Genomic DNA, 23,681 nt, shown 5'->3' on the forward strand with positions numbered 1-23,681 from the left:
ATTTAACGACTTACATAAGACCTTCATTAAGAAGGTTTACGTTACCTCAACAGCATAGTTTGATATCTACACACTGATCCAGATATTTTACATTGGAGCCTCTGTGCATTGCTAGGCTCATCAGTACATTGGATACGCTCCTCGGTAATTCTCTGTGCATAGCTAGGCTCATCAGTACATTGGATATGCTCCTCTGATATGCTCCCCTGTACATCGCTAGGCTCATCAGTACATTGGTTATGCTCCCTTGTGCATTGGCGAAGCTTATCAGTACAGGGGATATCAGTACATGCTCATCGGTACATTGCCTATGCTTATCAGTACATTGGATAGGCTGCTAGACTTATCCGTACATTGAATGCTCCTCTATACATCGTCTAAGTTCATCAGTATATGGGATATGCTCCTCTAGGTTCATCAGTACATTGGATATGCTCCTCTGTACATTGGCTAGGTTCGTCAGTACATTGGATATGCTCCTCGGTACATTGGCTAGGCTTATCAGTACAGGGGATATGCTCCTCGGTACATTGGCTAGGCTTATCAGTACATTGTACTCTGGATCCTCTGTACATCGCTAGGCTCAGCAGTACATTAGATATACTCCTCTGTACATTTGCTAGGCTCCCCTGTACATTAGGTAGGCAGCACATTGGATACGCTCCCCCGTACATTGGCTAGGCTTATCAGTACATTGGATATGCTCCTCTATCAGTACATTGGATATCCTCCTCTGTACATTGGCTAGGCCACATTGCATGTGCTCCTCGGTATCAGTACATTGGATATACTCCTCGGTATATGCTCCTCTATCAGTACATTGGATATGCTCCTCTGTACATTGGCTAAGCTTATCAGTACATTGGAGGTGCTCCTCTGTATCGGTACATTGGATATGCTCCTCTGTACATTGCCTAGGCTTATCAGCGCATTGCAGGTGCTCCTCTGTACATTGGCTAAGCTTATCAGTACATGGGATGTGCTCCTCTGTATCGGTACACTAGATATACTCCTCTGTACATTGGCTAGGCTTATCAGTACATTGGATACGCTCCTCTGTACATTGGCTAGGCTTATCAGCGCATTGCATGTGCTAGGCTTATCAGTACATCGAATAGGCTCCTCTGTGCATTGGATACGCTCCTCTGTACATTGGCTAGGCTTATCAGCACATTGCATGTGCTCCTCGGTACATTGGCTAGGCTTATCAGCACATTGCATGTGCTCCTCGGTACATTGGCAACGCTTATCAGCACATTGCATGTGCTCCTCGGTACATCAGCACATTTATCAGCACATGGCATGTGCTCCTCGGTACATTGGCAACGCTTATCAGCACATTGCATGTGCTCCGCGGTACATCGGCAACGCTTATCAGCACATTGCATGTGCTCCTCGGTACATCAGCACATTGCATGTGCTCCTCTGTACAGTAGCAATGCTTATCAGCACATGGCATGTGCTCCTTGGTACATTGGCAACGCTTATCAGCACATTGCACGTGCTCCTCGGTACATCAGCACATTGCATGTGCTCCGCTGTACAGTGGCAACGCTTATCAGCACATGGCATGTGCTCCTCGGTACATTGGCAACGCTTATCAGCACATCGCAAATGCTCTACATTGGCTTATTACAGCAGAGGCTTCCACGGCCTCAACTGCAGCGGCAGCTTCTACGGCAGCACAATATCAGCAATATACAACAGCAGAGGCTTCCACGGCCTCAACTGCAGCGGCAGCTTCTACGCACAATATCAGCAATATACAACAGCAGAGGCTTCCACGGCCTCAACTGCAGCGGCAGCTTCTACGGCAGCACAATATCAGCAATATACAACAGCAGAGGCTTCCACGGCCTCAACTGCAGCGGCAGCTTCTACGGCAGCACAATATCAGCAATATACAACAGCAGAGGCTTCCACGGCCTCAACTGCAGCGCCAGCTTCTACGGCAGCACAATATCAGCAATACAACATCAGCGGCTCTAACAGCAGGGGCTTCCACGGCCACCGGTACATTGGCAACGCTTATCAGCACATTGCATGTGCTCCTTGGTACATCAGCAACGCTTATCAGCACATTGCATGCTCGGTACATCAGCACATTGCATGTGCTCCGCTGTACAGTGGCAACGCTTATCAACGCTTATCAGCATATCGCAAATGCTCTACATTGGCTTATTACAGCAGAGGCTTCCACGGCCTCAACTGCAGCGGCAGCTTCTACGGCAGCACAATATCAGCAACTGCAGCGCCAGCTTCTACGGCAGCACAATATCAGCAATACAACATCAGCGGCTCTAACAGCAGGGGCTTCCACGGCCACCGGTACATTGGCAACGCTTATCAGCACATTGCATGTGCTCCTTGGTACATCAGCAACGCTTATCAGCACATTGCATGCTCGGTACATCAGCACATTGCATGTGCTCCGCTGTACAGTGGCAACGCTTATCAACGCTTATCAGCATATCGCAAATGCTCTACATTGGCTTATTACAGCAGAGGCTTCCACGGCCTCAACTGCAGCGGCAGCTTCTACGGCAGCACAATATCAGCAATATACAACATCAGCGGCTCTAACAGCAGGGGCTTCCACGGCCACCGGTACATTGGCAACGCTTATCAGCACATTGCATGTGCTCCTCGGTACATTGGCAATGCTTATCAGCACATTGCATGTGCTCCTCGGTACATTGGCAACGCTTATCAGCACATCGCATGTGCTCTACATTGGCTAGGCTTATCAGTACATAGCATGTCCTCCTCGGTACATTTGCTAGGCTCCTACATTGGCTAGGCTCATCAGTACAGGGCCATATATATATGGTGGGTTGCATACATAACTTGAGTAAGCGGAGACAATGAAGTTATATCAGTTGATGAAGTTTTGCAAATATCAGTTGATGAAACCCGTGCAGTGGGTTGAGTATATTTCATTACACTGAGGCGATTCAGTACGAAAAGTTATCAGTACCTTTGCATACCCATGCAGTGGGTAGCATATAGGCCGCAGCTACAGCACTTGGGGGGAACCCGCGATAAGCGAGGTTTCGCTATCCCGGGTAGTGGAGGGTAAGCACAGCATATGAGTCAACGACATACACCTTTACATTGCTTAGGAAATTGGGCATGTCACCTTGCTTGGACGGCAGGGAGGCCAGGCCCTGATCTTCACAGCAACGTACTGCTGATGAGAGGACACATCCTTGAACGGGATAGGTCCAGCGAGCAGGGGAAGCTGTTACGGCAACTCAGATTCGGAGAGGATGAAGAGGCATATGCTGTGCACCTGATCATGTGGTGGTCATACCTGATTGGTTATTCTGCTCAATGGATGACAGTTGTGATGTAATAGTGCTGTTATGGCTGCGGCCTAATAAATTCCACACTAGTTGAAAACGCTTGTGTAGTGTCTTTGTTTTCCGGACCAAGGGGTAGAGCACCAAGTGCTGAGTGCACGATTTGAGAACAAGCTCCGAACCACCTAGGGAGGAGCGATGACAAATCGGCCGAAGCCTTGGGGGCCAATCGGCTAGGCGCAGGGGGGGGGGGGGAAGGGGGGTAGGATAGATTAGGGTGAGCGGAGGGGAGGTCGCCCCTTTCGATCCGGCTTCACATGAGGCGGACGCGGCTTCCCTCCCGCCCACCCTCTACTTCTGTCGCAGCCAGACTGGAAAGGAGGGTAAGCACAGCATATGAGTCAACGACATACACCTTTACATTGCTTAGGAAATTGGGCATGTCACCTTGCTTGGACGGCAGGGAGGCCAGGCCCTGATCTTCACAGCAACGTACTGCTGATGAGAGGACACATCCTTGAACGGGATAGGTCCAGCGAGCAGGGGAAGCTGTTACGGCAACTCAGATTCGGAGAGGATGAAGAGGCATATGCTGTGCACCTGATCATGTGGTGGTCATACCTGATTGGTTATTCTGCTCAATGGATGACAGTTGTGATGTAATAGTGCTGTTATGGCTGCGGCCTAATAAATTCCACACTAGTTGAAAACGCTTGTGTAGTGTCTTTGTTTTCCGGACCAAGGGGTAGAGCACCAAGTGCTGAGTGCACGATTTGTGACATGGAAATGGTTCAATGATCTTAAACAATGTGAAAACACAGAATTTCGTTTCTGCAAATTGGCACTTCACGAAATAAAATAACACTCTTTTCAATTAGCCATGATGACATCACTGATGAGGCTGGCTTTTAGTGGCTGAATGAGGCATTATGACATCACAGGATCGGCTCTGCTTACCAGAGACTGAAAAGTCTTCACACTAGGAGGACATGCTGAAAAGTTCTCAGCCCAACGGAGAAGAGAATGGCGTGGATATGTTTCAGTCAATGATCTGAAACAATGTCAAAACAGAGAATTTCATTTCTGCAAATTGGCACTTCATGACATAAGTTAACACTCTTTTCAGCTACAGTGGCCATATAACGCTCAGAATTTAGGAAGCTGGTTGGTTGGGCTGAGAACTTTTCAGCGCCCCCTTCGGGTGTTGTTTTAGTAAAAGGCTTAACAACGGGTGGTGGACACCTGGAACGCGCTTCCAGAGGGCGTGATAGGGCAAAGTACGGTACTGGAGTTCAAGAAGGAATTGGACAATTTTCTGAAGGAAAAGGGGATAGAAGGGTATAGATAGAGGGCTACTATACAGGTCCTGGACCTTCCGCCGCATGAGCAGACTGCTGGGCATGATGGACCTCTGGTCTGACCCAGCAGAGGCACAGCTTATGTTCTTAAGCTGCCCGTAATCCAGAGCCCCCAGAACTCACAGCCACTCCACCACTCTGCCCTAGAAAACGCTACCTACACTGCAACACAAGCAGCCCCACGTCTGCCTTCACATGAGGGAAATGAAAGATAAGGTACTGACTGGCAAATCAAGCCAGGATGATACGTGTTTGTGTCTAAAGCCTTACACATAATTGGAAAAAGACTAGCTAGAATACAGCAGCATTAGCTTAATTATACCGCAAGTCTATTATCATCTACACTGGGACCACTGTCTGCCACAGGACTGGATCCACGTGCACAGAGGACAGTCTCTGGTCAGTTTGCCTGTAATTCACAGAGGTGATGCGTCACAACCGTGCAGGACATAGCCGTGCCGACAATCCTGTGCAGGACTTCTGTGCGCCACCCAAAAACTGTTACTGTTAGCGCTCGGGGGGGGGGGGGGGGGTTCGCGCTCACGTTGGGGAAGGAGTGGGGGAACCCCTCCCCCCACTGAAAACTGCCAATTACCTGAAAACCGAAGGAAAACGACAGTTTACAGCGTAATAGGGGTTCCCTCTCCTACACCCCACCCAACGTGAACACGAACACTTGTCAGTTTACTGGGAACTCCCCCGACCCCCCACTCACCGTGGTAACAGTTGTACAGCAGCTAGAGAAAATTTATTTTGGTATTCTGAAGATTTAGACCTTTGCAATCTTTACCACTAGACCAGCAAAATATGATTCATGCACATGTGCTGATGTAAATCAATTTGCAGGACCTGGTTGCTTCTTCAGAAAAATGAGCCCTCGGATGTTCTCAAAAAAGTAATGCATCTGAATATCTAATTACGTATATGGCTGTTAACATTTATATAATAATTAGCCGTTGTCCAGTATCCCATCTAACCTTTGCATTGCAATCTGAATATGTACAATCTCAAGTTATAAAGCAGATCCGACAATCCCAATTAAACCATGGCCTTTGCCCCAGTAAAGATCAGGCAATCTTTCAGTGAACAACCAGATAAATGACCAATAAAGCAAAAAGGTTTTTAGTACATTATTTTCTTCAATTGGAAAACATTTAGAATACTGTACACAAATAAAATATAAATGCACTTCTCCCTCTGTATTCGGGGGGGGTGCGGGCACGTGTGAATACGTAAAAACCGCGAATAACTTTTTAAATGTTATTCGCGTTTTTAGAAAAAGCCTTCCGTTTTTATTATTGGAACTGCGAATAACTTTTCTACAGCGATTTCTGGGCTGGCAAGCAAGCAGCGATTTCAAAGCAGGCATGCTGGGAAAAAGCCTTTTTCTCTATGGATGCTGGGAAGCAGTGTTTTTCTCAGTGCACACTGGGAAGCATGGAAGCAGCGAATTTGTGGGAGAAAGCATGGTAGCAGCGATTTTCAGAGTGAATGGTAAGCGATACACTTTTTTATCGGTACAGTAAAAGGAAAAAGAACTTTAATGATGATGTAATTTGGGGGGGGCGGAGTCAGCTTCCGAAAAATCACGAATAAGCAAATCCGCAGATACGGAGGGCGAAGTGTAAGCACTCTACCATTTCTCTGAAGAAAAAAAGAAAAAGAAACATAGCCCAATAAAAAAAACTGGCATTCATTTGGTAACAGTCCCTGAATAGGAGCTCAGTTAAATGGCATACTAGCTGAATGTGTTCTACAACTTCTCTGTAATATATGAGGGGGAAAAACCCCATACAGATACACATTATATAGACAGACATAGAAAATCTGTTGATAGTGAAGTCTGAAACTATTCTTTGGAGAGCTTGCCTTAAGAAAATGGAGTGCCAGTGCTCAGAAGCCCTAAGATTCATTCTGAGGTGCAGGAACTGAAAATCTACCATTGCCTTTTATACCTCTGAAAAAGATCCTACAGCAGGGGTGTTAAAAGTCCCTCCTCGAGGGCCGCAATCCAGTCGGATTTTTAGGATTTCCCCAATGGATATGCATGAGATCTATTTGTATGCACTGCTTTCATTGTATGCTAATAGATCTCATGCATATTCATTGGGGAAATCCTGAAAAACCCAACTGGATTGTGGCCCTCAAGGAAGGATTTTGACACCCCTGTCCTACAGTAGGGGTCCACTTAATAAATACGCACACATGAGCAAAATCCTTTGCAAACTTTATTGCAACAAGTTGCACCATGTCACTCAAAAGATGGTTCAATGGGAAGCTCAGCCCGACGCTTTATGTTTTCATTACATATCAGTAACTTCGCAACTGGATAGACAGGAAACTGCTTTCTCCCTCCCACCCACCCACACTTTAATTTCATCCAAGGTTAATCAGAAACAACAAAATTCATTTTAGCAGAAAGGTTTCTGATTTCTTGATTTCAGTACGCCAAACAAACCTGAACGGCTGCACTCTGCAAGAGTTCATTTCTAGAAATGATCCGCAGAGCAAAAGCGCTCATGAGCGAGGCAGTCAAAACACCGTGGCATTTTCCTGGTTATGAAAATACCGTTTGGGGCTCAAAAACACAGTTTGAGAAATATATAGAGGAAATAAACGGAAAGGGAAAAGATGCATGGGTTTCACAGTCTGAAAAGCGAACTTACTAGTTATCACTGGAATGAATCTTACTCTGTACCTGCATAACTTCTTTTAATAGATAGTCAGTACCTGCACTAGCAGTAAACTGTATTTTTTTTTTTTTTAAGTTTCAGAAGTTCAGAGGTCGCATCCTCATGTTTGCCGCCCTTTCACACTTCCGCTTAACAGAAGCAGTTCGACACTTGGGGCTCCTTTTACAAAGGTGCGTTAGGGCTTTAACGCACGGAATAGCCGCGCTTAATTGCCGTGCGCGCTAGACCTTAACGCCAGCATTGAGCTGGCATTAGTTCTAGAAGCGTAGCGCGGGTGTAGCGCACGCTAGAAACGCTAGCGCAGCTTAGTAAAAGGAGCCCTCGATCTTTTCTTGGACACAGCGTACACACGAGAAACCCATAACAATCAGTTGGACTTGATGGTTACACGGGGAAAAAAAAAAAAAAAGCCCTCCAAAAACAATCCACAGGAACACAACCAGGCAGGAGACAACAAGACCGTGGATCTGATGATCTTGATAACACCTTTGTTTTGACCAGGGTGCATAAAAAAAATACCAAATTATGGCATAGACCCATAATATGTCATAATATGGTGGAGGTGTTTTTTGTGGGGGGGTTTTGCACCCTGTTCAAATAAAGGTGTTATCAAGATCATCAGTTCCACTGTCTTCTTGTCTCCTCCTTGATGGTTGCACGACAGTACTTCACGGACGTCTTTTGCTTCACAATTAAAAATGTATTTCCAAATTACAAGGCAGATCTTGATCGTTTCGATCGCTGCAGAGGGCATCGGTGAATCTATTTATTCTAAGCAATCATCTCCCAGAGACCCAACAAAGCAATTTGCCATTCCTAGAAAAAAGGCCGGTCAAGAATTAAAACGCATAACGGTAAGAAAAAAAAAAGTCTAGCAAAGCGATTTTAGCATGGATATTGATTTATCAAATACTTTACTGGCATTTTTTTTTTTTTTGGGGGGGGGGGGGGGTTGCGCCGTAAAATCTTTTACACAGCCTAGCCGAGGGCACCCGGTCTATACAGTGGCTGCTTTTCATAACTATACAGAATGATTCTTGCAAAGCTAAAAAAAGCCTTCTTCTCAGATGTGATCTAAAAATCAAAGCCTAAATTTAACCCCCCCCCCCCCCCCCCCGGTTTAAAAAAGTTGATGTGCGCGAAACAAACTCGCCATTCTCGTGCTAATAGACGTTTAAACCAATAAAGCTGCATGTCAATCACCAATAATTACTGCCAAAAAAATCCCCCCCATAACTTATATCTGGCTCTAAATATACAGCCGAAACTGATCTGATAAAAATAATAATAATAATTTTCTGGCCCATTATTTGACGAGTTCCCCCCCCCAGACACGAGAGCTTGCAGCGGCGTTTCAGAGAAAGAGTTGCAACTTACTTGTGGTGTTGTATTTGATGCCATTGAAATATGCCGGACAAGGTCTCTCCACGAGCTCCCCCGCGGTGCTCCTGGGCCAGCAGGTTCCTATCTGGTCGGTGGTGGCGTTGCAATAGGGACCTTAAAAAAAAAAAAAAAAGAAACTGAGAGTGAGCATGACGCCGGGGATCGGGCTTCCCGCACATCCTTCCCGCGCGGGGGCCAGCGTCCTACCCTCAAACCCCAGGAAGGAGACGGAGGCGCTCTCCAGAAAAGTGTCCTGCAGGGCATCCAGAAGGCTGCAGTTCGCGTCAAACTCGTCTATGATGATTTCAAAGATCATGCCATCCATTATTCTCTGCGGTTTGGTAAACCAGATGGTCTGCTTGGCGCGCGAGCAGAGCTTTCAGGGGATTCAATGAATCCCCCACCTCTACGGCCATGCTTTTTTCTTTTTTTTTTTTTGTTTACGTTTTGCTCGATGCCGTTTGATTTGTTGAGCAGGCAGGGGGCGGGGTTAAGCCTGCTGGTAGCTGCCTTTTTACTTCTAGAGGCAGAGCTCCTCTCTGTATAGACTGGTGGGTGCTGAATTTACAGGTCCATGCAAATGAAGGCTAAGAACTGGATGAGGGATGGGGGGAGGGGGGCTAGCCATGAGTATCCCTGCCTTGTAACCTGCCCCCCCCCCCAGGCCCTTTCCCAGATGAGCATGAAGGACAGGGCTGGCATTAGGAAAGGGCAACTGCTCTGGGGAGTCCTCTGTGGGCAAGTATGTCTGCCCCCTACTTTTGGCACCGGTCTGATGTCACACTCACCTTCCCCATCTCACTGACAAACTGACCGCAGCAGCAATTCTGAAACGCTGCCTTCGGCCCCCTTCCAGGCTTTCCTTTTGGCACAATCTACCCCCCAATTAAACAAATTCCTGTTTCCTCTTGGGAGGACCAAGGCAGAAGGAAAGTGCAGAGGGACTGCAGGCAGCACTTCAGAGTCACTGCAATGGCCAGTTTTGTCAACAAGACCTGGCAGGTGAAAGAGATGTCAGACCAGCACTGAAAAAATGGGATAGGCATGCCGGCCGGAGGAAGTCGTCTGGACCAGCTAGCTTTTTAAAAAAAAGAACAGGGGAAGAGTTTAAAGAAGTGCCAAACTGGAGGGGGGGGGGGAGGTGAAGTGAAGGGGAAGAACTTATGTGTCCTGGAAACAGAGGAGATTTAGAGAGATGATGGGCAATGTTCTAGAGGGAGAAAAGCTGGACATGGGGGTGGGGTGGAAGAAGGAGAAAGAGACACTTGAAGAGAGGACAGTTGGGAAGAGAAAGGGAGAGATGGTGGACCCTAAGGAGGGAAAGATACATGATGGGAGGGGAGGGGAGTTGGGGAGAGATATTGGACCAGGAAGAGTTGGAATGGGAGGATAGTTGGGAAGAGGAAGGAAGAGAAGTTGGGCCTGCAATGGAAGGAAGGGGGCAGGAAATGTTAGGTCTGGGGATGTAAGGGAGAGAGAAACACAGCATTTCTCCCCCCCCCCCCCTCCATTCTATTGTTCAGCAACATGGAAAGAGGGAAGAAGAGCAACAGAAAAGAGTGCGAGAAATGTTGGACTATGGGGGAGGAGAGAAGGAAAGATGACTCATGGGAGAATAGGAGGGAAGAGAGGTAGGATAAGAAGATGCTAGGGGGATGGGGAGATGGGAAAGGGAGATATAGACTGATGAGAGTGGAAAATGGGAGGGGTATTTTGGAAATGGTGGAGCCATGTGGAAGAGGTCAAAAGGGGAATGACAAGAAGTGAGAACAGTGGTAGAAATGTGGTAATGGGGAGTAGATAGAAGAAAACAAGAGGCTAGGAAAGGAGTGAGATGGGACATGGAAGAGTAAGGAAAGAAACAGGGGAAAAAACAACACCACAACCACAAATATGCAACAACCAAAGTGGAATTGTCCAAAAATGAATGCTGTGCACTAAAGAATTGTCCTCCAATTCATCTGGTGAAATGATGATCTTTATTGTTCGAACATCAAATTGACAAATTGAGTAAGAGCATGAGAAAGGGAGATGGAAAGTTAAGATGAGTGGATGGAGAGGCAGAAAAAAAATGGTGGGAAGAGCTAAAAAGGAAAAGATCAGTATAGTCAGGGAATGAAACAAGAGAAGAGAAAAGACATACGGACAGCAACCACTAGAAAGAGAATTATCAGAAGACAGGAAAGCAAAAGTGACAAAATGGGACCAACGTGCTGGAACAATAAAATGTTCAGACAACAAAAGGTAGAAAAGGTGTTTTATTTTAAATTTATGGGATTATGTTAGCATTGGGATATGATTATCACAAATCTTTGTACTGTGTTCAGTAGTTTATCAGACAGCCAATGTGGGGGGGGAGGTGGGAGCAGCGGCCCTTAGCCCACAATGGGTGACCACCAAATTTTCTCCCTGCCCTCCCCCTTTCCTGATGGGGAATCACAAAGCCCTGTTAGCTGAAGACGTCTTCCAGTCAATTAGACAGAACTCTCCAAACTCTGCAGCGGGAGGCAGCTCGGGGACAATGGGAATCCCCTCCAGACTCATGGGGATCCCACGGGGATGGGTCTGTTTTGTTCAGGGATCCCGCGAGTCTGGCACCTCCCTCATTCTTTTCAGGCCACTGACAGTGTTCCTTCACTCCTCTACGCTACTGGCAGCTGACCCGGAAATCTTCCCTCTAATGCATTTTGCCCTCCCTCTTATACAAATGCGTAGGAGGGGAGGCTTCCAGATCAGCCGCCGGTAGCGTGGAGGAGCGAAGGAACACTACTGGTGGCCTGAAGAGAAAGGCCGGTAAGACGCTTTACGGGCTTGGGGTGGGGAGGGAAAGAGATGCTGCACAGGCTAGGGCATGGCTGGAAACATAAGGCTCTTCTCCAGTGGGGGGCTTTCGTGCCAGGAGTGCGGCTGCCTTCTAAAATGGCTGCCACGATCTTTCACGGTACTGCTGCGAGCACCCACAAAACTGTCGCTGCAGCCATTTTAGAAGGCAGCTGTGAGGAGGCAGGAGCCAAAGGTCCATTCTCATGCCACAAAGACCCCCGCTGGACCACCAGATACCTTGGTGGGCCTGGGAGGGCTACCCAAATATGACAGGAGGGAGAATTGTTGGACATGGTGGTAGAGCGGATGGAGGAAGAAATATTGGATGTTGTGGTAGAGAGGGAAAGGTGGGACAGATAGAAAGGGATACATGAGGGAGCAATGGTGGAGGGGAATGAAGGGAGAGATACGGCATGACATTGGAAAGGGGTGTTGTAGGAGAAAAGTTGGGCATGAGGCTGGTGGGGAGGGACAAAAGATACTGCCCAAGGGCAGAAGATGAGAGAGGGAGGAATGTTGGACGTGGCTGTATAGGGGGTGAGAGAGATGCACTCTAGAGTCTTCTCTATCTCTCTTTTCCCATTCCCTTTGCAACAAGGGAGGGAATGAGAGGGAGACACATACACACCCTACGTTATACTATAGAGGCAATTCTATACCACCCTTTTTTTTTTTTACAAAACAGTAACATAGTTTTTTAGTGCCAGCCTTAGCGATAACAGCTCCGACGCTCATAGGAATTCTATGAGCATCGAGCTGTTACCGTCGCAGCTGATGCTATTAAATGGATTTACTAAGAAGAAATTAAAAACTGGTTTAAGAGATATTTGGAGCATTGAGATTAAGCATGAAATTACTGCATCTCAATGGCCACGAATTTGGTCTTGGAGGATGAAATGTACGGTTTCAGCATCTATGAAACAAACTTGGTTTTTTCTGTTGCATAGAACGTTATGGACCCCTGTTAGATTACAAAAACTAGATAGTTCTTTGTCTAATAGATGCTGGCATTGTCATTTAGAAGTAGGAACTTTAGATCATTTATTGTTTCACTGCCCATACATTATGAATTTTTGGAAATCAATTTGGGACCAAATTAATAATTTATTAGAAAACCCAGTGGCATTGACTTATGATACTGTAATATTTGGTATGGAAATGAGAACCAAAAGTCAGATTTCGGCAAATAACAACAAATTATTACTAATAATGACTGGAGTTGCCATTCAACAAATCACATTTAACTGGAAAGATTGGAAGAGATTAAACTACAATTTCTGGTGGAACTCTTTATGCCATATTTATAAAATGGAAAGGTTTATTGCAGTACAACGGGGCTATCTTAAAAGGTTTCAGGATATATGGAAACCATTAATGAAATATTGTAAAGATTAAAGTAAAACTGATTCCCTTATATTAATTATTATTTTAAGATGCAGGGGGGGGGTATTTTAATATCACATGTTTTATATGATAATAAAATATATGGGTGGGTGGAATGGGATAGGGATGGGGTTAAGAATTTATGAGATGTATCAATGAATAATTCTAAGTGATGTATTTATTATTTATGTGAATGAATATATTATAACACTTTATGTAATCTTGAAAATGAATAAAGAATACAAAAAAAAAAAAAAAAGGAGGGTATAGAATTGCCTCTATAGTATAATGTGGGGGGGGGGGAGGTGCATGGGGATATAATCTAGTCTGGTCAAAAAAAAAAAAATAGCAGAAAACAGTGAAATCTGAAAATTCACCTAATTAAAGTTCCCAATAAGTTTTCAAAAGCTTGCTGAACACTGGAGAAGCTATACAATAGTGGAGAAAAAAAAAAAAGACCTGAGATTATGTAGCGTTCAGCACGCTTTTGAAAAATTATCGGGAACGTTAATTAGGTGGATTTTCAGGCATAATCCAGTCCCTATTCCCACCTGTCCCTAGTCCATCCTTTTCTGTCCCCGCTCCCATCACCGTCATAGCGCTACCGTCCTCTCAGTTTTCTTTCCCTGTATCCAACCCACATTTAAAAGATCTCATATATTCAAGAAACCCCCCCCCCCTCATAAAATGTGTCCTGAAGCTTGTTAAAATTTAATGCAAAACAATGGGGTCCTTTCACTAAGGCGTGCTAGCCGATTTAGCGCGCCTTAGTAAAAAGGACCCCAATATGTATCACTTTGTTAAATATGCAAGATGTTTTGAATTATTTTTTAAAATTTATTTAGCTGAGGTTTAGGTGTTTTCAAGTTTCTCAGATGAGGACCTAATCTGGTTCCCATCCCCTAGGTAAAAATGACTGTTTGGCCACCAACGCCGCAGGAATCTGTGGATTTCCACAGGTTGTCCCCATTGTCCTCATCCCCATGCACACCTCTAGGGTGCATTGAACCTGCTGCTCTTCCTTTTTCAAAATAATCTTCCCCAAAACACATCTTGGTGTATGTGTGTTAGGAAGAGTGGGAGCGGACAGGTACCTCAAGTATTTCTCAGCCTTTGAGCTCAATGCACTAAATTGCTAAGAATAAACTGCAAAGTCCTCTTAGACCAATGGTCTCAAACTTGTGACCCAAGGGCCACATGCGGCCCGCCAGCTACTGTTCTGAGGCCCTCGGTATGTTCATCATAATCACAAAAGTAAAATAAAACAGTTTCTTGATCATATGTCTCCTTAGCTATAAATGGCAATATTATTATTATTAAGACTTAGCCAAAAGGAAAGATTTATGAACTATAAAAAGTTTTACCTCATGCAAAATTGTCATTTCTTTAATAAGACATTAACTATTTTTTTTCTGAGGCCCTCCAAGTACCTACAAATCCAAAATGTGGCCCTGCAAAGACTTTGAGTTTGAGACCACTGTCTTAGACAAAGAAATGCAGAAAGTTAATAACAAAACTAAATCCAATTTAAATACACCTCAGAATAATAATTATCAGTAGATTATTGCTACTGCTCATGGCAAATACCAACGCTGTCTTTTCAGTGCTGAAATAGGATTTTGCTTTGATTTTTTTTTTCCTCCTGTAAACTGCTATTTCAAGTACATTGGGCTCCAGCCACTGTGAAGTACGGTAATCATATTTCTGAAAATGTTTGAAATTGAAAACTGGCTGGCTAGTTATGAATTTGCCTCAAATGTGGGAAGAGAAAGTGAATAAAAGGCACTGGATCACACAAAAGTGCTTTTCCCTTTATAGCAATTGGTGTCATGTCTGTACGTCCATTTAATAGATTAAGGCAGACATGTCAAACTCTGGCCTGCGGGCCAAATCTGGCTCACGGTAGGCTGAAATTTGGCCCACCAGACAATTTCAAATTTTCCCTAAAGCTGGCCCGCCAGTACAAGCAACACTCATCTGTAGGCTCACGCCACATCGTCTGTAGGTTACTGCGGCCTGCAGAGGATGGCTGGTCGGCTGTAGCGATCCTAGCAGGCCGCTGTTGCCTCAGCTGCACGTTCCCCCTATGGCGTGGTCCCGTATGTCAGCGGGACTGCACCAGAGGGAACGTGCAGCTGAAGCTACGGCGGCCTGCTAGGATCGCTACAGCCGACCAGCGATCCTCTGCAGGCCACGTGAACCTACAGATGATGCGGCGTGAACCTACCTGGAAGAATAGGCATGACATACAGGTAAGGAAATAAAACTACTCTCTGCCAAATGTAATCTAGCGCCAATTATGACTTATTTAGTGCCAATTTACATATGCTTATGTTCAATCAAATTCAGTAGAGTTCTTGAATGTTCTCATTGCTGCAGAAGAGGGAAAACAGTGAAGCATTTAAATTTCAACTTTTCACATGCTCTTCTATAGTTAACTCTATATCTTCATTAACAGCATTGTATATATCTTTATTTGCATTTTACCAAAATCAATTAAGTATTACACTTGAATAACTAAAACTTAAGGAAAGTTCTCAATCATTCAATAGGAAATTAAATAGTGCTTTACAGATCTCAATAAAAAAAAAGGACATGTAAGTACATAAGCCTGGGACCAACATGATTCGAATAATGACCAGACAACAAAAGGTAGAAAAAATAATTTTATTTTCTGTTTTGTGATTACAATAAGTCAGATTTGAAATGTATATCCTGCCAGAGCTGGTGTTAGACAGCGAGCGTGAACTAGGACCTAAAAGAGAGAGGAAAAGTCTTTTTTTATTTATTTTGTTTACATCACAGAGCTGGCGTGGGGTTGGAGAGGTTGTAACCCTATACTTCTACTAAGACTAAGGGGTCCTTTTATTAAGGTGCGCATTTAGCGCGCTAAATCGGTTAGCGTACCTTAATAAAAGGACCCTATGTTTTAGATTTCGGCCCTTTATGCGATTGAGTTTGACACCCCTGGATTAAGGGTTTTTCCTTCCCCCATGCAAATATTATACCCTCCCCCCCCCCCCCCCCCCCCGGACAGCAGGAGGTGCTAATCATAAAGAAAGAACTTCAGATCCCAGAATGCACTGAGACTCAGCTGCTAGAGCTCAGAAGAGGTGGAATAGTTGCTGGGCGGGACCCAGACAGAGAGGGATACTTCTGCCTCAGGCTGGGTTCATTCTAGAGAGGTCCCTGATGGGAAAAGAGGAACTCTCAAATTTTTTCTGGAGCTAGGCGGAGGCAGGCCTTGGGAAAACAGACTGGTGCCCGTATGTTCTTGGCTGAGGTAAGCCAAATTCATTCTATTTTGTGTGAGGCAAACAATAAAACAAAGTGCTTTGTATGTTAATTGCTCCTAGCAAGCCAGCTAGCCTGCCAAACCAGGCTAGTCTGCCACATTCCTATCTTGTCCCTCTTTCTATACTTGTGATTAGGGTTACCAGACATCCAGGAAAACCCAAACATGTCCGGAGGGATTTCCAAAAACCGGCAGTGTATATTTGGGCATGTGCTCAATTTGCATGTGCAACTTAATTAACAAGCCAGTCAGCGCCAATAATTAGCCACTAACAAGTGATTATCACTAATTGGCAGTAATTTCAACTTATGCAAGCATCTTTCTAGGCGTATTCTATAAAGAGGTACACGCAAATTCTAGTGCATGGCACCAGAAAAGGAGCACGGCCACAGGAGGGGCATGTGCGGGTCATGAGAGTTCTGAAAATTTACGTATACTGGCATGGAATACTCTCAATCCGTGCCTAAATTAGGCATGGGGATTTACACCAGATTTAGCTGGTGTAAATGGTTACGCCTAAATATAGTTGCAGGTCCTGTCTCTAAGCATTATTCTATAACTCATGCCTAAATTTAGGTGCACTATATAGAATAGCTTTAAGTGTGTGTGGGGGGGGGATTTTACGCCAATTTTGGAGCAACATATATTGAATTTCTCTCAATATGTGCATATGTATGAACTTGCATGCAAAAATAGTGAAATTCTGCCTAAAGCACTAATCTAATCTAATCTTCATTTTATATACCGAATCTACTCTCTAAGGAGCTCGACTCGGTTTACAGTTCGTTAAAAAAATGAAACATAACAAGTAAAAACTGTGAGATAAAAACAGAAATTGGTTAGATTAGATGGATGGAAAAAGTTAGAAAAAAAGTATGTTGAATTGCTTAAAATTACTATACGACAGCTAAAATCAAATTAACTATTGTGAAAACAACCAGGTTTTTAAACTTTTTCGAAACTGAAATAATTGATCTACCAGTCTTAGAGAATCTGGAAGTCCATTCCAAATTCTCACCAATTTAAAAGTAAAAGATTTACTAAGCTTCCCAGTGAATTTAATACCTTTCAGAGAAGGAAATGCTAATTTGTGAATTGTAAGTCTTGTAGTTCTTGTATGTGTTTATCTTACATAGTGGATATTTTACAGATAGGTAGAGCCTGGGTGAAACACGGGCAAGAGTCACATTTGTTTCCATAATTTATGCAATATTATAAACTGCACATATACCTCTTGTTTTTCAGGCCTGAGCTCTTATATATGGCTGGTGTAAATCCTCACCTAACTTGTTATTGGCATGTACGAGGGTTCTTCAAATAGCTTCCGCACTTTCATATTTTCGCAGGAAATGGTTGGGGGCGGGAGAATTGCTAAGACGGCGTGTCGTAGATTGTCATGTGACTAATCAGTCAGGCAAAGCAGGGGGATTATGTGGAAAAGTGATATAATTTGCTTTTACGATATGAGTATTTAATAAATAGTGTTTAATAAAATAAAATAAAAGTGTGGAAACCTTTTGAAGATCCCTCGTATATATCCTGTTACACTAGTATTCAATAAAGGAACATAGGCACCTACTTTATATCATAAAATGGATACCACATAGGTGCCCTCTTGGCACCTACATATAGGCAGTGGCATTGTAAGGGGGAGACAGGGGGCAGACCACTCTGGGCACCGTCATGAGGGGTGCTGGCCCCTCTCCTCCTCTCTGTCCCCGGTCTTTCCCTGTCACGTGTGCACCTTGCCTTCCCCCTCTGCCTCTAACTCTTTGCGCCACCGGCAGCAACTCCTGCCTGCTGTTTGCTCGGGCCAAGGCCGGCGTGGGCAGCAGGTTGCAGACGCTGCTGCATCGGAAAAATTAAAGAGGTACAGGGGAAAGGGTGCACTTTTGCTATGCCAATGTATATAGGGACACCAATCTAGAATTACTCCCTTACAGATTTCGGCAAATGTCAGGATACAGTTATTAAACTAACATAAATTTTTCCCAGCAGGCAAAATTGTTTATCAGGAATTTGCTATATGAACATAAGAATTTGCCGCTTCTGGGTCAGACCAGCGGTCCATCGTGCCCAGCAGTCCGCTCACGCGGCGGCCCCCAGGTCAAAGACCAGTGCCCTAACCGAGACCAGCCCTACCTGTGTTTGTTCTGGTTCAGCAGGAACATGTATTAAAGATACGTTTTGTCAAATACAGTTATAAGCAAGGATTCATCCAGACCAAAAATACAAAGATATAGCTGACATACTGAAAATCAAAAAGATGAAAAGGAGAAAAATAAACCTCAATTGAGGGCAGTTGGGACTACACAAGTACCCAATCATCCACTCATCATCACGGGTCTATAAAAAACTCCAAAACATATATAAATAATCAATTCTCACGTCTTTCATTCATACAGAATCTTCTTTTTGTTATTTTTCACAGTCTTTTTTTATATCATTTTTTTTATATATGATTTCAATATAAATGTTAAGCAGTAAACGGCCCGAATCCCAAACTTAACCACATTAGTTGGCGAGGACTAATGAGCCCGGATACAGAAGAGACGGAATTACTAGTTATCAATATTTCTAAGAAAGTATTGTCTATAGATGAAATTTCATTATTATCTAAGGGACTGACTTTCGTCCCAACAGTGGCTCATAATGCATTCCAAGCCCAAATTGATTTAGAAAAATTTTTACGGAGATTAAATTTATGCTCCTTTTTCCATGAACACCCTAGCACGATATCAGATATGTCTTGTGTACAGCCTAAATCAAAATGGAACCCCCCTGGCCCATTGAACCCTGTTATCATGGCTTTTAAAACCCTCATGATTCAAGAACTTTATAGCATAAATGAAATAGCTAAAGTTCAAAGAGGGGTTCACAACTTATCTGCAGTAGAATATGAAGCCCTTCAAAAATTGAGAAATGATCCAACTATCTTGATCAGAAGGGCCGACAAGGGGGGAGCAGTGGTGGTTTGGGGTTGTGATCTATATATTACGGAAGCTAATTCTCAACTATGTAATCACGATGTATATCTGAAATTAGACCAAGATCCTTCGATGGAAATTTTTGAAAAGATTATTAACATCTGTGCAGATGCACTGAAAAGTGGTTTTCTTACAAAAAAAGAATATCAATTTCTCACTCCTCAACATTTCAAAGTACCTATATTCTATTTGTTACCAAAAATCCATAAAAATACCCAGCGTCCGCCAGGTAGACCAATAGTATCAGCTCGTGATTCACTATTGGAAAGAACAAGTAAATATATAGATAAACAATTACAAGTTTTTTTGAAAACCATTAAATCATATTTACAAGACACTACACATTTTTTGAAATTACTTAATGAGTTAGAATCAGCATTACCCACCATTTGATGTGTGTTCATTATACACGAATATCCCGCAAGAGGAAGCTCTGGTAGTACTGGAAGCTTTATGGAATTCACAATTTGTTCAAGACAATATACATACGAAGTTTCTGAAGGACCTTTGTGAAATAGCATTGAAAAACAATTATTTTATTTTCAATGGTGAATTCTTTAAGCAACTGTCTGGGATAGCAATGGGTGCTTCATTCGCCCCAACAATCGCGAATTTGTATATGTCATGGTTTGAAGAAACTCTGATTTACACCATGCCAGAATTTCACCATGTTTTTAAGTGGTGGAGATTTATTGATGATATTTTTTTCATCTGGTTGGGGACTAGACAACAACTTATAGAATTCAATGATAAAATGAACCAGTGTCATTATTCTATTAAATTTACCATGACATATAGTGTGGAGAACATCAGTTTTTTAGATGTGGAAATCCATATGAAAGATCAGCATATTGAAACTTCAGTCTATCGCAAAAAAACAGATAGAAACACGTTGCTTAAATTTAATAGCATGCATCCGATTCATCTTAAAAACACCATTCCTTTTGCGCAATTTCTTAGGTATCGTCGTATTTGTAATACCAAGGATAAATTTACACAAGAAGCAAAGATATTGGAACAAAAGTTATTGTTAAGAGATTATCCTAAAAACATAGTTAAACGAGCTAAAAAACGTGCGTTATATAATCCTAGGGAAACATTGCTAGACTACAAAAAACCTCATTCAGATGACGTTATAATCCCATGTGTGATTAAACAAACTCGTATGACATCACAGGTGATTAAGAAATACAAAAAACATCTTCCCCTATTAAAAACGCTTCCTTGTTTTGAAAACAAAAGATTTATTTTTTCACAATCAAGAAATAAAAATTTAAGCGATTGGCTATGCCATACATCTAAGGAAAATTTCATAGGAGAAAATTTAAACAACATCCAGGGTCACAAACCTTGTGGCCATTGCTCAAATTGTAATATAATGTTGACTATTTCTAGTTTTATCAATCCCAGCGATGGCAAAAATATTGTTTTACACCAGACATCCTCATGTCAATCTGTGAATACTATATATGCTATTCAATGTCCATGTGACCGCTTGTATATAGGTCAAACATCACGGACCTTAACTACTAGAATTACTGAACATAAAAGCTGTTTGAACACTCGGAAATTAACAGCCCCGATAGTTGCTCATTGTACCCAATTTGGCCATAGGTTTGAGAACTTAAAATGTTGGGTCATCGAGAAACTGCGCCCGACCCAGAGAAGAGGGGACACTAGAAGAATGCTATGGCAGAAGGAACAACAATGGATTAGTCGATTACAAACTTTAGAGCCAGATGGCTTGAACACAGCTTATGAATGGCAGCCGTTCCTCTGAAATTTATTTCAACAGTTCCTTCCTTTGGTTTTTGTTTTGGAGGTTGTTAGAAGTGCTTGTGTTTAGCCTATCGTACATCACATAGTTGATGACGTCAAGACGCCCGGTTCGTGTTTTATTCGAGCCGGGCGCGTCTTTCAGTCCCAGCACCATCTTGAGAGGAGTCGGCTTCACTACCAGCAGATAATTAGAAGCAGAGAGATATTCGAGTTGGCATTTTTTCCCCTGAAGTAGCCCTTGCCGGGCGAAACAGAAAGTCTTTTCTGTCAAAAGGGGACCTTGAGTTGGAAGCCCTTGGTGAAAACCCTCGATTTCAGATGAGTGTATTTTTTCACGATTCCAGATACATGCTTCATATCTCTAAAAACTGCTTATACTCATTACATTCAGCTGTAGTCCTCGCCAACTAATGTGGTTAAGTTTGGGATTCGGGCCGTTTACTGCTTAACATTTATATTGAAATCATATATAAAAAAATGATATAAAAAAAGACTGTGAAAAATAACAAAAAGAAGATTCTGTATGAATGAAAGACGTGAGAATTGATTATTTATATATGTTTTGGAGTTTTTTATAGACCCGTGATGATGAGTGGATGATTGGGTACTTGTGTAGTCCCAACTGCCCTCAATTGAGGTTTATTTTTCTCCTTTTCATCTTTTTGATTTTCAGTATGTCAGCTATATCTTTGTATTTTTGGTCTGGATGAATCCTTGCTTATAACTGTATTTGACAAAACGTATCTTTAATATATTTACTATTAGTCTCACGTTTGTGCCTCAAACAAATTATCAGCAGGAACATGCCCAACCCTGTCTTGAATCCTCTTTTTGCCAAATACAATGCAACTTTAGAGCAGGAGTAGGGAACTCTGGTCCTCGAGAGCCGTATTCCAGTCAGGTTTTCAGGATTTCCCCAATGAATATGCATTGAAAGCAGTGCATGCAAATAGATCAAGTTTCAAGTTTCAAGTTTATTGGTTTTTTAATATACCGACTATCAAACAAATATCTGGACGGTTTACAATATATATAAAACAAGATAAAAGTAAGATAAAATATTAAGTATTAAAAATAAATGTGTACATATATAACATAGACAGGACAAACTTGAAAGTGAGGGTAAAGGGGAGGGAAGGGGAAAGTTACATAGTGAAGAAGAACTGGTGACAGTGGGGAAGGGGAAAGAACATATAGGATGGGTCGCTTTATGAAAGCGGTTGGTTAAGATTAGAATGAGAGGGAAAAAAGGGGAAAAAAAAAATAAATTTTTAAATTTTTAAAAAAAAGAGGAAAAAAGAAGATTAAGGTAAGTCTGAACTTAGCCAAAGGCGTCACGAAATAAAAAAGTCTTTAAATTTATCTTAAATTTGTCTAGATGAAGGTCGTCACGAATTTGCTGTGGTAAAGAGTTCCACAGTGTTGGCGCGGTTACTGCGAAATTTGTTTTCCGAGTATAGTAAAAGTCTTTTATAGAGGGAATGAAGAGAAGTTTTTGGTCTGTTGACCTTAGAGTACGAGGGGAGCATTGGGTAATAAGAAGTCTATCAAGAAATAAAGGTTGGTGAGAATTTTTTATTTTGAAGTTGAGTAGAATGATTTTATAGGTGATGCGGGGGTTAATGGGGAGCCAATGAGCCTCTTTGAGAAGAGGAGTGACATGATCGAATTTGCCTTTTTTGTAGATGAGTTTTATTGCTGTGTTTTGTATTAGTTGTAAGCGTCTGATTTTTTTTGGGGGGAGACCGTTGAGGAGAGAGTTACAGTAATCTAAGTGGGAGATGACTAAAGAGTGGATTAGAATATTGATTGATTCGGTCTCTAAGATTGAAAGTAGTGACCGAATTATACGAAGTTTGAAAAAACAGATTTTTGCAGTTGAGCTGATATGATCATGGTAAGTGAGGTCTTTGTCAATGATGACGCCTAGGAGTTTTAACTTTGATTCTAATTGTATTGGAATGGAATTAATGGATAGTTGTCCTGGTAAAGGAGCACAGTTTTTAGTTGGGATTAAGATGGCACGAGATTTATCAATATTAAGGGAGAGTTTATTTAAGATGAGCCAATTGTATATAGTATCTAATTTATCATTTATGTCTTTTATGTCTGAGCTATTTGTGGTGTTAACTGGGTGAAGGAGTTGAATGTCATCTGCGTAGGCATAAATTGTGAATCCGATAGATTGTGCTAAAGTAAGTAGAGGAGAAAGGAAAATATAAAATAAAAGTGGGGAGAGAATCGAACCTTGTGGGATACCGTATGTTAGAGAAATAGGTTGGGAAGTTTCGTTGTTTACTCGGACTTTGAAACTACGTTCATTGAAATAGGATATAAACCAGGAGAAAACTGAGCCTGTGATACCACCAGTAGGCGGAGCTTTGGGACGGATGGGCCAATCCGGCCTCATTCCGTCGTTGGCTGCCTGCCGGACAGGCGGTTTTGGCTCCCGTCTGTCCCAACTACACAAAGGTACGGGGAAGGGGGGTGGGGGTGTCGTGGGGGTCGGCCCAGGGGGTCGCGGGTCGGCTGGGGGGGCGGTCGGAGATTCTTGGGAGGGGGCGGTCGTTGGAGGGAGGGGGGTTTGCGTCGAGGGCAGGAGGGCCTGGGATCCCTCCTGCCCGTAATGTAGTGCGGGGTGGGGGTAGGGGGTCGCTGTGGCTAGGAGGGTTTGGGCT

The 23,681-nt window shown here is 43.1% G+C and overlaps 1 protein-coding gene across 10 annotated transcripts in view; it reads right to left on the reverse strand.

Annotated features, from left to right (window-relative positions):
• Positions 1–23,681, reverse strand: part of CRHR2 (corticotropin releasing hormone receptor 2) — a 403,216-nt gene that overhangs the window by 268,240 nt on the left and 111,295 nt on the right. For 6 of the 10 annotated variants that reach the window (XM_033931750.1, XM_033931757.1, XM_033931754.1 and 3 more), the window contains exon 3: positions 8,731–8,850. In XM_033931750.1, the coding sequence (XP_033787641.1) occupies positions 8,731–8,850 (120 nt within the window). Of the gene's footprint in view, positions 1–8,730; positions 8,851–8,943; positions 9,160–23,681 lie in introns of those variants that run through there. The other 4 variants (XM_033931756.1, XM_033931752.1, XM_033931758.1 and 1 more) reach the window with 3 other exon arrangements.

The sequence above is a fragment of the Geotrypetes seraphini genome, chromosome 2 (genome assembly GCF_902459505.1).
Source record: "Geotrypetes seraphini chromosome 2, aGeoSer1.1, whole genome shotgun sequence".
Lineage (NCBI taxonomy): Eukaryota > Metazoa > Chordata > Amphibia > Gymnophiona > Dermophiidae > Geotrypetes > Geotrypetes seraphini.